We start from the raw sequence: 16,359 nt of genomic DNA, 5'->3' as shown, positions 1-16,359 counted from the left end.
AATATTTGCAACTGTTGTCACAGCAACATCAAGCTGCTTGGAGATGGTCTTGTAGCCTTTACCATTACCATGCTTGTCTATTATTTTCTTTCTGATCTCCTTAGACGAATTTCTCCTTTGCTTTCTCTGGTCCATGTTCAGTGTGGTGTATACAATGATACCAAACAGCTCAGTGACTACTTTACTCTATTCAAATAGGCTGAATGACTGATTACAAGATTGGATACGTGTGATACTAATTAAAGAAGCAAATTAGGTTGAAACATCACTGTAATCCAATTATGTATTATCTTTTCTAAGGGGTACCAACAAATGTGTCCAGGCCATTCTAGAATATCTTTGTAGAATAAGCTATAATTAATCTTTTCACAGCTTCTTTGCTTTATTCTATGACATACCAAAGGCATGCAAGTATACATGATAAAATAGCTTTTAATTTCATCACTTTTTTTCCAGGAGGAAAGAAGCATTATGAGCTGTAAGGGTACCAACAAATTTGAGCACAACTGTATATATCATGTAAATCTACACACAATACTTATGATATAGAAATCTACAGTGTGCTATAAATGTGGCTGACTCAAACTTTCCACACCGATTCAGTCAAAATGAAAAATATCCACTATGCAAGCAGCCAAAGCCTCTCTGTCAATCACTTCCACCCACTATTCGAAATAAATAAAGACACACTTATGATCCCAATCTCATACTGTACAGTACACAAATGCCTTGGATTAATCAAGCCCCCCCCCCCCCCCCCCTGTGCAGCGCGCAAGTCATTTGTGTTTGAGCTGAACGAGTCTGCGTCGAGCCGTCTGCTGAAGCTGGAGAAAGAGAACCAGGGTCTGCAGACCACCATCCAGGAGCTCAGAGAGGCTTCCCTAAGTCTAGAGGAGGGCCAGCTACATACCTTGGAGCTGGAGAGTGAGAACCAGGGCCTCTGCAAGAAGGTACTGTACAGACACACACTGATTGCGCATAGACACACATATACTAGAGACAGACTGACAGACCTGCGTACATGCACACTCAGCCACTCTGATGCACGTACGCACAGGGATGGGGGTCACACACCTTGAATACAGAAAATAAGCATGCAGAAGGTACTGTATGCGGGTCCCACATACTTTTATAGATTGACAGTCTGTGTGTTGTGGGATACTATATGCTGGTCCCACATGTCCTATAAAGTTGGTCTGCAGTATGCATTGCAGTATGTTTTGTGGTGCAGTTAAAGCATGCGGGTGGGCGCAGAGCAGCATGTACCGGATTAATGCAATATTTCTCTAGTATTTGGCATTGGCCCAGCACCGGTGTGTATGTTTTTAATGTACAGTGCGTTCGGAAAGTATTCAGACCCCTTGACTTTTTCCATATTTTGTCACGTTAGACTTTTCTAAAATGGATTCAATTGTTTTCCCCCCCTCATCAATCTACACACAATACCCCACATAATAACGAAGTGAAAAACAGGTTTTTAGAAATGTATAAAAAAAATAAACACGAAATATCACATTTACACAAGTATTCAGATCCTTCTACTCAGAACTTTGTTGAAGCTTATTTGGTAAGATATTACAGCCTCGAGTCTTCTTGGGTATGACGCTACAAGCTTGGAACACCTGTATTTGGGGAGTTTCTCCCATTTCTTCTCTGCAGATCCTCTCAATCTCTGTCAGGTTGGATGGGGATTGTTGCTGAACAGCTATTTTCAGGTCTGTCCAGAGATGTTTGATCGGGTTCAAGTCCAGGCTCTGGCTGGGCCACTCGAGGACATTGAGACTTGTCCCAAAGCCACTTTTGCGTTGTCTTGGCTGTGTGCTTAGGGTCATTGTCCTGTTGGAAGGTGAACCTTCGCCACAGTCTGAGGTCCTGAGCACTCTGGAGCATGTTTTCATCAAGGATTTCTCTGTACTTTTCTCTGTTCATCTTTCCCTCGATCCTGACTGGTCTCCCAGTCCCTGCCGCTGGAAAACATCCCCAAAACATGCTGCTACCACCACCATGCTTCACCATAGGGATGGTGCCAGGTTTCCTCCAGACGTGTGACACTTGGCATTCAGGCCAAAGAGTTCAATCTTGGTTTCATCAGACCAGAGAATCTTGTTTCTCATGGTCTGCGAGTCCTTTAGGTGCTATTTGGCGAACTCCAAGCGGGCTGTCATGTGCCTTTTACTACCATTAAGGCCTGATTGGTGGAGTGCTGAAGAGATGGAAGAACCTTCCAGAAGGACAATCATCTCCACAGACAACTCTGGAGCTCTGTCAGTGACCATTGGGTTCTTGGTCACGTCTCAGACCAAGGCCCTTCTCCGACGATAGCTCATTTTGGCCGGGCGGCCGGCTCTAGGAAGAGTCTTGGTGGTTCCAAACTTCTTTTATTTAATAATGGAGGACACTGTGTTCTTGGGGATCTTCAATGCTGTAGATTGATTTTGGTACCCTTCCCCAGATCTGTGCCTCGAAACAATCCTGGCTCGTATCTCTACGGACAATTTCTTTGACCTCATTGCTTGGTTTTTGCTCTGACATTCAATGTTAACTGTCGGACCTTATATAGACAAGTCTGTGCCTTTCCAAATCATGTCCAATCAATTGAATTTACCAGAGGTGGACTCCAATCACGTTGTAGAAACATCTCAAGGATGATCAATGGAAACAGGATGCACCTGAGCTCAATTTCGAGTCTCATAGCAAAGGGTCTGAACACCTTATTTATTTCTGTTTATATTTTTTTATACATTTGCAAAAATATCTGGAAAGCTGTTTTCGCTTTGTCATTATAGGTTGTTCCGTGTAGATTGAATATTTATTTAATCAATTTTAGAATAAGGCTGCAATGTAACATGTGGAAAGAGTTAAGGAGTCTGAATACTTTCCGAATACACTCTCTCACACACTTCTGACATTATGCTTTCATATTTATTACCTCTTTGCTCTGGCTTGATTTTGTTCATTTAGTGTTTGTGCTTTCTATCATGATTGTCATTCATTTTGTGTCTGCTGTTTCCTCCATTCCTTCACTAGCTGGAGCATCTGCAGACCCTGCTGGACCAGGAGAAGCAGACCACCCAGGACATGGAGGGTCTCGGGGAAGATCTGCTCAAAGACAAGCAGAAACTGGATAAGGCTCTGGAGACACTGCAGTCAGACAAGGACAGACAGGTACACACTACTTCTAACCTTACACATGCTAAATGCACCACTGATTGTGTGTGTCATCGATGGTCCCTCTTATGTCACTGTTGTCCCACCTGACTGTCTTTGTGTGTTCTCCAGATCTCTGAGCTGGAGCAGGAGAAGGAGCACCTGAGCCAGGCGGTGAGCTCCCTGCGTCAGCGCGCCCAAGCCGACAGTGAGGCTCGGGTCAGGGAGGTGGAGACGGAGAACCGCGTCCTCCACCAGACCATCACGGACACAGGGTCCAAGCTGGCCCGGCTAGAGGCCCAGGGCAAGGAGTCGACTAAGGAGCTGGAGACACTGAGGGAGAGGGGGGAGCGCTGTGAGGAGCTGGAGAGGGAGACTGCACATCTGGAGAGGAGCAAGGAGCAGCTTCAGAGGGAGGTGAGGGAGGTCATTCTTGCGCTCACACTTGTTTTGCCATATCTGCAGAGGTCTTTGAAGAATGTTTTACTTGCAGTGATTGTGGATCCCAATCAGTGTATTCAACTTAGGTAAAACAACCATATATCACAATGATTTCAACATGACTAAACTGTAAATGTAAACATAGGTGGCGTCTCTGATGATCACGTGTGACCGGGCCGAGGCCCTGGAGAGAGACAACGCTAGCCTGGAGCAGGACAACCGGAGGCTGAAGAAGCAGGCGGACACGGCCCAGAACATCAGCCTGCGCCTGACCACTCTGGAGAAGGACCACAGCCTCCTGGACCAGGAGAACCTGGAGCTCCGCCGCACTGTGGAATCTCTCCGGCCGGCCGCCGTGCGCCTGCCCCAGCTCCAGCAGGAGAATGGGGAGCTAGAGCGGGAGAGGGAGGAGCTGGCCCGGTCTGTGGAGGAGCTGAGGTCCCAGGGGAAGAGGGCGGAGAGGCTGGAGATGAGCGTCAGCAGCCTGGGTCAGGAGAACCAGAGGCTCCAGCAGAGCCTGGACAATAGCTGCACCAAGATCCAGGGGCTGGAAAGGGAGCTAAGGCAGGCTGAGGCCGAGACAGGGGGGTTAAGAAGGGAGCTGGAGGAGGTGTGCCTGGTGGGGAAACGCCTGGAGGTAGTGGAGAAGGAGAAGAGGGGGCTGGAGCAAGAACTGGGCCAGTCAGAGAAGGTATGTCTGTGTGTTATGTGTAAACTGTAGTGGCTGTGTCTTAAGTACTCCTGATTTCAATTCAATTAAATTGCAGGAGAGGAAGCAGCTGGAGAAGGAGGCACGGAGGCTGTGGCAGCAGCTGGAGGTGAAGGAGGGGGTGCTGGAGGAGAGTGCTCTGAGGCTGGCCTCCCTGGAGAAGGAGGGCATCACCAAGGAGAAAGAGCTGGAGAGGTTAAAGGAGGTGACTGGGAAAGTCAAAGAGCTGGAGAGGGAGAACAAGGAGCTGCAGAAACAGGCCACGATTGACAAGAGGACCCTGGCCACACTCCGAGAGGTATGTATGGGGAAGGTCTGAGGATAATATAGGCTACAGTAGATTGTAGAGAAGTACGTGTACTATGCAGTATATACAGTGCCTTCGGAAAGTATTCAGACGCCTTGACTTTTTCCACATTCTGTTATGTTACAGCCTTATTCTAAAATTGATCAAATAATTTTTTTCCAGCAATCTGAAAATACCCCATAATGACAAAGCGAAAACAGGTTTTAGAAACCTTTGCAAATGTATTAAAAAGAAAAAACAGATACTGTTTCCATTGATCATCCTTGATGTTTCTACAACTTGATTGAAGTCCACCTGTGGTGAATTCAATTGATTATACATGATTTGGAAAGTCACACACCTGTCTATGTAAGGTCCCACAGTTGACAGTGCATGTCAGAGCAAAAACAAAGATATGAGGTCGAAGGAATTGTCCGTAGAGCTCCGAGACAGGATTGTGTCGAGGCACAGATCTGGGAAGGGTACCAAAACATTTCTGCAGACATTGAATGTCCCCAAGAACACAGTGGCCTCCATCATTCTTAAATGGAAGAAGCTTGGAACCACCTAGTCTCTTGCTAGAGCTGGCCAAACGGTGCAATCGTGGGAGAAGGGCCTTGGTCAGGGAGGTGACCAAGAACCTGATGGTCACTCTGACAGAGCTCCAGAGTGCCTCTGTGGAGATAGGAGAACCTTCCAGAAGAACAACCATCTCTGTAGCACTCCACCAATGAGGCCTTTATGGTAGAGTGGCTAGACTGAAGCCACTCCTCAATAGGCATATAACAGCCCGCTTGGAGTTTGCCAAAAGGCACCTAAAGACCCTCAGACCATGAGAAACAAAATTCTCTGGTCTGATGACTTCAAGATTGAACTCTTTCACCTGAATGCCAAGCGTCACGTCTGGAGGAAACCTGGCACCATCCCTACGGTGAAGCATAGTGGTGGCATTATCATGCTGTGGGGATGTTTTTCGGCTGCAGGGACTAGGAGACCAGTCAGGATCGAGGCAAAGATCAACGGCGCAAAGTACATGGAGATCCTTGATGAAAGGTCCTGAACGCTCTGGAGCAGGTTGACTGGGGCAAAGGTTCACCTTCCAACAGTACAACGACCCTAAAAACACAGCCAAGACCATGCAGGAGTGGCTTTGGGACATATCTCTGAATGTCCTTGAGTGGCCCAGCCAGAGCCCCGATTTGAACCTGTTCGAACATCTCTGGAGAGACCTGAAAATAGCTGTGCAGCAACGCTCCCCATCCAACATGACAGAGCTTGAGGATCTGCAGAGAAGAATGTGAAACTCCCCACATACAAGTGTGCCAAGCTTGTAGCGTCATACCCAAGAAGACTCGAGGCTGTAATCGCTGCCTAAGGTGCTTCAACAAAGTACAGAGTAAAGGGTCTGAATACTTATGTAAATGTAATATTTCAGCTTTTTTATTTTGTAAATTAGCAAAAGTGTCTAAACCAGTTTTTGCTTTGTCATTATGGGGTACTGTGTGTAAATTGATGATGGAAAAAAACAATATAAAGTCAAAGGGTATACTGAACACAAATCTAAACTCAACATGTAAAGTTTTGGTCCCATGTTTCATGAGCTGAAATAACAGATCCCAGAAATGGTCAATCTGCACAAAATGCTTATTTCTCTCAAATCTTGTTCACAAATTTGTTTACATCCCTGTTAGTGATAATTGTTCCTTTGTCAAGATAATCCATCCACCTGACAGGTCTGGCAAATCAAGAAGCTGATTAAACAGCATAATCATTAGAGGTGCACCTACTCAGGGCAATAAAAGGCCACTCTAAAATGTGCAGTTTTCACACAACACAATGCCACAGATGTCTGAAGTGATGAGGGAGCGTAAAATTGGCATGCTGACTGCAAGAATATCCACCAAAGGTGTTTCCAGATAATTCAATGTTAATTTCTCTACTATAAGCCGCATCCAATGTCGTTTTAGAAAATGCGACAGTACGTCCAACTGGCCTCACATGAGGCAAATGGTGGTCACACCAGATACTGACTGGTTTTCTGATCCACGCCCCTACCTTTTTTTTGTAAGGTATCTGACCAACAGATGCATATCTGTATTCCAAGCCATGTGAAATCATAGATTAGGGCATAATGAATTAATTTCAATTGACTGAATTCCTTATATGAACTGTAACTCGGTAAAATCTTTGAAATTGTTAAATGTTGCGTTTTTATATTTTTGTTCAGTGTAGATGTACCATATAGCACATGGAGTTCAAGTAGAAAAAGAAATGCAGGGTGCCGATGAATTGATAAATATTTAGTTTTTTTATATATAAATTATGGATCACACCATGAGAGATTAGTATTCTGTGCATATTCTGCTTATGTCAATGCGCCTCTAAAACTGCAGTAAGGGTTACAGTAGCCTGTCCGTATACTGAATGTGCAGTGTGTTTCAAGTCTGTCTCTAGATCTGCATTTCTGCTACAACTGCCTCTCTAAAACTGTTTGGTGGACAGCTCAGTAGAATCAGCGCTATATTGTGTGTGTTCTGTCCAGGACCTGGTGAATGAAAAGCTAAAGGTGCAGCAGCAATGGAACGAGTTGGAGACACTGAGCCACGAGCTGGAGAAGATCGGCCTGAACAGGGAGAAACTACTGCAGGAGGAGCACAGCTGTGAAGACAAGTAAGAGGCTTTACGCTATGTCTACCAGCATGCATCACACTAACTACATCTACACTGTACCAGTATGCCATCACCCTACCGGTGTCTCAGACTCAATACCCTACCCTCATAATACTGCAGGCATTTTTTTGTATAAAAAAAGGGAGTGTACTAATATTTTGTAACAGGTATTTATAGCATTTGTGTGTGTGTGTGTGCTGAAGTGCTTGTGAAAATGTGTGCCCAATGTCCACTTTGGATGAGGTACAGGGGACATGTTGGTTTTGAGTTGTAAAGGGGCTTTTCATGTTTAGCAAGTTATTTGCTTTAATGGATTCTGCCCTACCTCCTGTGCCAGGTATAGTGGGTGAGTCCTGGTTTCTGGTCAAACCTGCGTTGAAAGCGTTTAATCACTTTCTCTGCAGATTTAATGTGCCATCTTTTATTTAGGCTCTTATTTTATTGTTTGGTGCAGTTGGTGGCATGAACACGTGTTCCACTCAAAAGTGTATGTGTTTGAGCGATCTCCAGCAGCAGGTGTGCAGTGTTCTATTACAACCAATTTCATAAGACTATATGGGAAAATTACAGGGGAAAGATTATTTCCTTTCCTCTGTCTTGCAGCAGTTTAATTTTCTCTGGAATTTTTCCTGGAGAGCGGAGGCGTTCTAGAATCTAGTCCTGCTGGGTGAGGTAATGTACAGTGACCGGGAGAACCATACCTGGCTTCAAATAGTATTGGTTTTCCTTCAAATATTTTGAGCATTTGAGCCTGCCTGCCTGGGGTGCCAGATGGGTGAGGTTTTGGGACAATTACATTGGTTCAATTGTAGCAGCTAAAGTATTTGAAAGAAAAAACAAATACTATTTGAACCCCAGGTCCGGTGAGGCAAGCAGCAGGACAGCGCTGTGAGAATAGCTGAACTGTACACTCCTGAACTCCAGCCTTTCTGAAGGGAAAATATATGAAATAAGACACTTTGGAAAAACTTGTATTGCCTGAAAGGAGGGCCTCTTCTTGAGGGGTTTTCTTCAGTCTCTGAGGATGTGTTAAGAGGCACCTCTCAAGGTAAGAGTTAGAGACCCAGCTGGGTGTCACCCAGGGGGATTGGATTAAAAGCAAAGACATTCCTTCTCCAGCTATTTGTGCTCAATGAAACCCAAGCTGCCACTATTCAGTTAACGTCAAATAAATTCACCACCCTGAGTTACATTTCTACAGCACTTAGTAATCTCGTGTGCTCTGCACGCTTATGATATATATTTATTTTTATTTAACTATTAGGTTCAACTGCTTGTGGCTAGGGTTTTTCATATTTTTCCTTCATAGTTGTCTTAGTGGAAAGCTAATACAGTGACTCCTTAGTACAGATGAAAGTCATATGGTTGTAAAACTTTTCAGATTACCTCAGCAAGCAAACCTCTGTCTCAAACTTGATATTCCATAATATTACTCTAGTCTCTCCTAAGTGAAGGCTTGATATCTGCCACACATGCGGTCTCCCTCTTGGTATTAGAAATAAGGTACAATAAATGGTACATTCAACCTCAAAAACATATAAGTAAATGCACATCGTTCTGCAGGAATTTCCATTATGTTTGATCATCATCGGACTTAAATAAAAGCCCCACGTTGCTGATAAATTTGCATCACAATGAATGAATTTGTCTGGGACTTTCTATTGGCCTTCATGACATTTAAACATATTGTTTGCATGTCTCTTTGCCCCCTCAGTAAGTTCAAGATCTTGGAGAGTAAGATCGAGTCAACGCTGAAGAAGACTCTGGAGATCCGTGAGGAGAAGATTCAGGGGCTGGAGTCTCGACTGGAGGAGTCTAGTAGTCTCAACCAGCAGCTACGCACTGAACTCAGCACCGTACGTACCTATACGCCTCTCTCATTCACTCACACACACAGACGTGTGTACACACTCAAACATATATTTGGAGCACACACAGTCTACTAATCATACTCTTGCACGTACTCAATCTTTCTCACACAAACACTTTCACTCGTATTTCTACTCTCTTATGTAACTTATTCACTTACAATCTTTTTACTCACACTGTTGTGGTGATTAGGTGAAGAAGACTCTAGAGGCTCTGCGACAGAGGCAGGAGGAGGAGGCGGCCCACTCCCAGACCCAGAGCTCCACACTGCAGGCTGTAGGTCAGGGCCAGGGCAGGCCCGGCCAGAAGGAGAAGTGGGAGACGGAGACTAGAGAGGCCACCACGGAGCTCCTCAAACTCAAGGACCGCCTCATCGACATAGAGAAGAATGTGAGTGGGGATGGAATTTAAAAGGGTTGAATGTTTAGTTGACCATTGACAAGGACTTCTTCCTGTAGAGCCCTCAACCCTTGCTGTGAATGCTTAGAACATGCGTAGCAAAACAGCTACTACAGTAACGGTCAAAACATACTGGCCAATGCAAGCATCATGCAAATTGTTATACAAATGGTATATTGTGCATGTTTAATCATACCTGGATGCTTTTCCCTTCAGAATGCAACCCTGCAGACAGAGAAGCACCTTCTGAAGGAGCAGCTGAGACAGCTGGACACCCAGAACAGTCAGCTGAATGCCCAGACTGTGGCCGTACAGAGGCAGGCTGCTCTACTGCAAGAGCACAACACGGCCCTGCACACACAGACAGCCAAGCTACAGGTACTACAATACATACTACAGGGGCTCTGCTCCACCATGTTCGCACAGTTACTGTGCTTCTCTCTCTCTCTCTGAGCTTGGTTGTGTGTCGGTCTGGCAGTTGTTTCTCACCCCCTTGTTTGCATTCCTAGTAGGGCTGTCCCTGACTAAAAAAGATCTTGGTCAACCGACAGTCTTCTGTTCTTTCGTCCAATCGATCGGTCCAAATTTTTAAACATGTATTTTTCCATATATAGACACACCCTATGTCCCCCCCGCTGCTGGCCTTTAATAGGCTACACCAGGGGTGGGACATTTTTTTTCATGTTGAGTGCCAATTTACTATTTATCTTACCATTTCTACCGATCCAGTTAGGATTTTCATATGCACATTTTTGTGGAACAGTGTTATTTAAATTATAGTATTTCAAAATCATTGTCATGTGGTTAATCTCAATTCTATTTGTATTGAAAATTATACAAATCTAAAAGTTACTTCTATAGAAGTAAGCAAATAGCCTACATAAAACCAACAAATAAAAACATTGCAGGTAGAAAATATCCTGATTTTAAAAGTAAATATCGTATACATCACATTAGCTACGCATGGCCTGTCTGCAATGAACTTGAAACATTCAATCAACTGGGTCTGGTCCAAAGCTCACGCTACTAACTTACAAAAAAGCTAGAAAGAATTTTCAAATACATTGAGAAACTTGTCATTCTCAGTGGATGTAAAAACAGACTTTGTGGAGGCTGTGGGGATGGCACTGTACATCAGTCTAAGACATGTGCTACTGAAATTGTATATGGTTATATTACATAAGAACAATGGTGCAACCCTAATAAAAATTATATTAATTTATAACAAATACGCTTTCTCCAAATTCAGCTGTTTTTAATCTTTGCTGTAAAGGCTTTACACTTTTTTTCATTATAACAGCCTCTCTGGTATTATCATTTATTTAGTGTTTACACTGTTCCAAATTGTCCGAAACATTATATTTAGAATAACAATAATGCTCCTTTTTCTTGATCTCCTTCTTATTCGTGTTATTATTATTATTATGATCATAAGTAATGTCATTATCATTAGTAGGCTTAGTATAGCAGCCTTGTATAACCACCATTTGAGATTCAGGCATAAAAGCACATCCTTTTTACTTTGGCCTATATTTCAATACTTTTTTAGGCTACTGTATCAATCAATTGTTCATGTCATCACACAGCATATGAATCATTCATGATTTGAAATGCAATCAAGCATTTTAGTTTTTTTTTAAATAAAAAAATAAAGCAAGCCTTGAATAATTACCTTAAAACCTCTTATGGCTGAGATCCCGTTAACGGGATCGATTTGACAACAGCAAGTGAAAGTGCAGGGCGCCAAATTCAAACAGAAATGTCATAATTAAAATTCCTCAAACATACAAGTATTTCACACCATTTTAAAGATAAACTTGTTGTTAATCTCACCACAGTGTCCGATTTCAAAAAGGCTTTACGACGAAAGCACACCAAACGATTATGTTAGGTCAGTACCTAGTCACAGAAAAACACAGCCATTTTTCCAGCCAAAGAGAGGAGTCACAAAAAGCAGAAATAGAGAAAATGAATCACTAACCTTTGATCTTCATCAGATGACACTCATAGGACTTCATGTTACACAATACATGTATGTTTTGTTCGATAAAGTTCATATTTATATCCAAAAATCTCAGTTTACATTGGTGCGTTATGTTCAGTAGTTCCAAAACATCTGGTGATTTTGCAGAGAGCCACATCAATTTACAGAAATACTCATAATAAACATTGATAAAAGATACAACTGTTATGCATTGAATGTTAGATCCACTTAATGTAACCGCTGTGTCAGATTTCAAAAAAACTTTACGGAAAAAGCCCACCATGCAATAATCTGAGTACGGCGCTCAGACAACAAACCAAGCCATACAGATATCCGCCATGTTGTGGAGTCGACAAAGTCAGAAATAGCATTATAAATATTAACTTACCTTTTGATGATCTTCATCAGAATGCACTCCCAGGAATCCCAGTTCCACAATAAATGTTTGATTTGTTTGATAAAGTCCATCATTTATGTCCAAATACCTCCTTTTTGTTCGTACAATCCAAACCCACGACGCACGGGCAAGTCCAGGCGAAAGTTCGTAGAAACATGTCAAACGAAGTATAGAATCAATCTTTAGGATGTTTTTATCATAAATCTTCAATAATGTTTCAACCGGAGAATTCCCTTGTCTGTAGAAATGCAATGGAACAAAGCTAACTCACGTGAACGCGCATGATCAGCTCATGCCACTCTGGCAGACCTCTGACTCATTCAGCTCTCATTCCCCCCTCCTTCAGAGTAGAAGCATTAAACAAGGTTCTAAAGACTCTTGACATCTAGTGGAAGCTTTAGGAAGTGCAATATGACCCCATAGACACTGAATATTGGATAGGCAAACCTACAAACCTCAAATTTCCCACTTCCTGGTTGGATTTTTTTCTCAGGTTTTTGCCTGCCATATGAGTTATGTTATACTCAGACATCATTCAAACAGTTTTAGAAACCTCAGAGTGTTTTCTATCTAAATCTACTAATAATATGCATATATTAGCAACTGGGCCTGAGTAGCAGGCAGTTTACTCTGGGCACCTTATTCATCCAAGCTACTCAATACTGCCCCCAGCGATAAGAAGTTATTAAACAATAAAATTACACCGGTTTATTTTGGTGTCACCTGTGGCGGCAGAAAAGCGAAGACCGACCCTGTCTATAGGTCAGGCCCTATTCGGACAGTATTAGTTTTACTGGGGAGGTCGGGGAAATGTGGCGTTTTGTGCTCATGCACATAATTACATCTGTAATATTAGTCCTGTCCAAATGTCAGATGGCCATGTCAGTCATTTTTACATTGCAGGAGAGTAACAATTCCAGCCAGAATAACATACTGTTTTTTGGTAAACTCCAAGGTCCTCTGATAATACTAGTCCTGTGCAAAATTGACATCCCTGTGTTTTGAGAGAAATGTCTGCGTTTGACAGGTGTTGCTCACTGTTTGCGCAAGAGAACAGTAACTGATTCGATAAATTGAACCAAGGGATCCGCATAGGCTACATGTACACCATTCATATATAGCTTATCAACTTTCACAGTGAATGCTTTTGTTTGTTTTGTGCATATGAATTGAGTATTACCAAATGCATCAGTAAAAAATATTGAGCCTATTTAATGCAACCCTTGCTGTTAATATATCGCAAAGCAGCAGCATACAACTGACCTTTGTAAATGATAAGAGAACTTTTTCATCCATAGCCTTTAAATGCTTTTCAAGTGTAATTGCACTGTTTACTCACATCTGAAGGCTGGGGTGCATTTTCGATGCACTGCGGATTGCTAAAATATCCTAATTTATGATCACACTTCCTCAATTGAAATATTATGGTGACACTATAGGAAATATGGTTTGGTATGGTTTAGAAACTTTGGAACCAAGCTTGAGTTATCAGTGTGGCCCTATCACCTGGACATGTTGAAATACTGTATCTTCACGCCTAGAATAAAAACCTTCCTTCATAACTGTGTAAATGTATATAAAATAAAATTACAGGGGGCAGTTAGGGGGGAAAAATTATCCCATCTGAATCGTCCTCTGGAATAATGGGCATTCTGGAGTAATAATTACATAACCAACGTTCTCCAGTAATACTTGTCCTGTGCGAACAGGTCTTTGGTCATGTGCATGCGATGCATACATGTGTCACGTAAAGAGAGCAAGGGTTGAGGGAATAGGAGGTTTTTCCTAAACAAATGATGGATTCCGGTAACAGAACTTTTCAGTCAAATGGCTGTAATTATGTTGCAGCTTTAGCAACACAGACCGCTCGATAAACACTTTGATGTTCTGTGGTAGACGATGCAGCAGGGAGGAGAGAGACAACGGGTGCTAGTCAGTCACTCGCTGTCTTTTTTTTGTTAACACAGAGCAGTAAGTCTGAGTCGGCCACGGCACAATCAAATCAATTGCTGATCGGACTCCCTCTAGTAATTTCTGTGTCCTAATTATTTAATCAAGCTGTATGCTTAAAGCATCAGACAAGCTAATATAGTTGAATTGATTAAAACACATAGGATGTGTCAATATATGGAAAATACACATTTAAAAATGTCTACTAATTGATTGGTTGAAGGAACAGACAACTCTTTTTTTTGTCTGTCAGCCCTACACGTGTGCCATGGGAAAAAAAATATGTATATTTGTGACCGCTCAACAACAAAAAATCTCTGTTGACCAACAGCCTATCGACCAAACAATCGACCAATCGACTAAATGGGGTCAGCCCTAATTCCTAGTTAGAGTAGCTGTGTCAGTTGTTGCCAATATATAGATGTTGTAAAATGAAAAAAATGTCTCCCTCTTTTAGGTGGAGAACTCCACCCTCAACTCCCAGAGTGCATCTCTCATGGCCCAGAATGCTGTGCTGCAGGGCCAGGTGGGGGCGTTGGAGAGTGAGTCAGAGGCGTGGCAGCGGCAGCGGGAGGAGGCGCGGGTGGGCAGGGAGAGTGTGCTGCAGGATCACGAGCGCCTGCTGAGTGTACATGAGAGACAGGCAGCGGAGTATGAGCAGCTCATCGCCCAACACGCCACCCTGAAGGGCAACCAGAGAGCTCTGGAGCAAGAGCACCGCACACTGGAGAACAAGTGGGTCACACACATGGGGCACAAGCTCAGGGGTTACACAAACCACCCAGCATACACACACCAAGTGGTAATGCCCTAAGGCACGGCTATTCAACTATATTGTTACTGGGGCCATATGTAATTTTTTTTTTTAAATGGTTCATTGCAGGGGTGCTGGATATTTTCCACATGCGATTATTCTTCAGAAGAACTGTATAAAAAAGCAATGCACAACCGCCAATAAATAACTTTTCTTAAAATGGAATGTTGCTTAAAGTAATTATGAAAGAAGTGGAGTACACAACTTGCGTGAGTCAAGGTGCAACCAAAAAATGTTAGCATCGTTGAAAAGGCACAACGCTATTAACATCTTCTTAAAGATGCACTATGCAGAAATTGCACCACCATTTCCTGGTTGCTAAAATTAGAATAGTTTGCCTAATTTCAGTTTGACAAAACAAGCAAGTATAGTGTAGTCATTGTAATCAAATCACATTTTATTTGTCACGTGCCAAATACAACAGGCTTACTTACAAGCCCTTAACCAACAATGCAGTTTTAAGAAAAATAAGAGTTAGTAAATATTTTCTAATGTCAACAAAAGTTTTTTTTTTAAAGAGAGAGAGAGAAAAAAAAGAGCAACAATAAAATAACAATAAGGCTATTTCTATGTGAATTTGGTCGGGTTACCCAAAAAGTTACATATTGCAGCTTTAAAATAAATAAATCGTCTGAAAACTATGCATCTCAATAAATGACAATCAGCCAATGCCAAATTCCAGTCTGAAGGAGGTATACTTTGAATTAATTTCCCTCAGTCATTAGGTGTGTTTTGTCACACACAATGAGTCCTTGTGAGTATCAGAGAGGGAAACAGGAGGCATGTACTTGTTCCTTGGTCTTAGCTTTCAGGAATGGGGTCATAATATTTTGTGGCTTAAACTGTTCAAACGCTAGAGCCAAATTCAAAGGAAGAAAAAATAATCAACATGCTGCTAGAATTCACACTTGACAACCACCATAGTACTTGTCATTTTGGCAGGGATTTTTTATGGACCTTTTATTCATGTTCAGAATTTATCAAAGGGTATGGAATTTAATAAAGATCATATTCTCCAGAGGTCAGCTACTATGGTCACACATACACTCACCAAGATGTTACACTGAGAAGGTGTAATAGAAAAAGGTCAGATTCGTTTAAAATAAATATATATTATTATTATTATTATTACAGAGTGGTCATGTTACTGTTGTTCATGTCCATGTCATGTGTATTGACCTTGGTGAGTCTGTGTAAAATATCAATTGGTTACATGTCATCAAGAGAACTGTGTTAATATATTTCTCTGAGGTTAATTTTCCAATAACAGACTTCATCATTTGATAAGCCACATATAAACAGCCATAGGCTAGTGAAAGTATGTCCTTCCAGACTGGCTTGGCACTGGGACACTGAGAGACCGCCCTAAGGAAGTGACCTAGGGGATGTGTTGCCTGCCCTTCCTGCCTCTCCCCTGCTCTCTCCTGACCACCCCATGCCACCGGGCTGGAACAGTACAGCAGTAACAGACTGGGTGTGGTTTCACTCTGAGACATCCTGGCTGGAGCTGGGAGAGACTGCTGACACCGCAACGGTTGGGTTGGGTGGAGACAGGTAGCCTAACACTAAGGCTAGGGAGGGGCAGGACAACAAAGTTAACATCAGGCCAGAACTGTGACTGTTCAATAACTCTGGGAGACTAATTTCGTTCAGTTGGTGTTCAGATAGGCTTATGTCAGTGGAGCTCTTCTAG

The 16,359-nt window shown here is 42.6% G+C and overlaps 1 protein-coding gene across 1 annotated transcript in view; it reads left to right on the top strand.

Annotated features, from left to right (window-relative positions):
* Positions 1-16,359, top strand: part of LOC139553384 (protein Daple-like) — an 84,253-nt gene that overhangs the window by 50,935 nt on the left and 16,959 nt on the right. The window contains exons 13-22 of the mRNA XM_071365661.1: positions 769-950; positions 3,028-3,165; positions 3,280-3,564; positions 3,734-4,279; positions 4,356-4,595; positions 7,126-7,253; positions 8,968-9,109; positions 9,315-9,512; positions 9,738-9,899; positions 14,310-14,587. Of these exons, the coding sequence (XP_071221762.1) occupies positions 769-950; positions 3,028-3,165; positions 3,280-3,564; positions 3,734-4,279; positions 4,356-4,595; positions 7,126-7,253; positions 8,968-9,109; positions 9,315-9,512; positions 9,738-9,899; positions 14,310-14,587 (2,299 nt within the window). The remainder of the gene's footprint in view (positions 1-768; positions 951-3,027; positions 3,166-3,279; positions 3,565-3,733; positions 4,280-4,355; positions 4,596-7,125; positions 7,254-8,967; positions 9,110-9,314; positions 9,513-9,737; positions 9,900-14,309; positions 14,588-16,359) is intronic.

The sequence above is a fragment of the Salvelinus alpinus genome, chromosome 25 (assembly GCF_045679555.1).
Source record: "Salvelinus alpinus chromosome 25, SLU_Salpinus.1, whole genome shotgun sequence".
In the NCBI taxonomy this organism is placed as follows: Eukaryota; Metazoa; Chordata; class Actinopteri; order Salmoniformes; family Salmonidae; genus Salvelinus; species Salvelinus alpinus.
The sequence above is the reverse complement of the archived record's forward strand: the minus strand, read 5'-3'. Positions and strand labels throughout refer to the sequence as shown.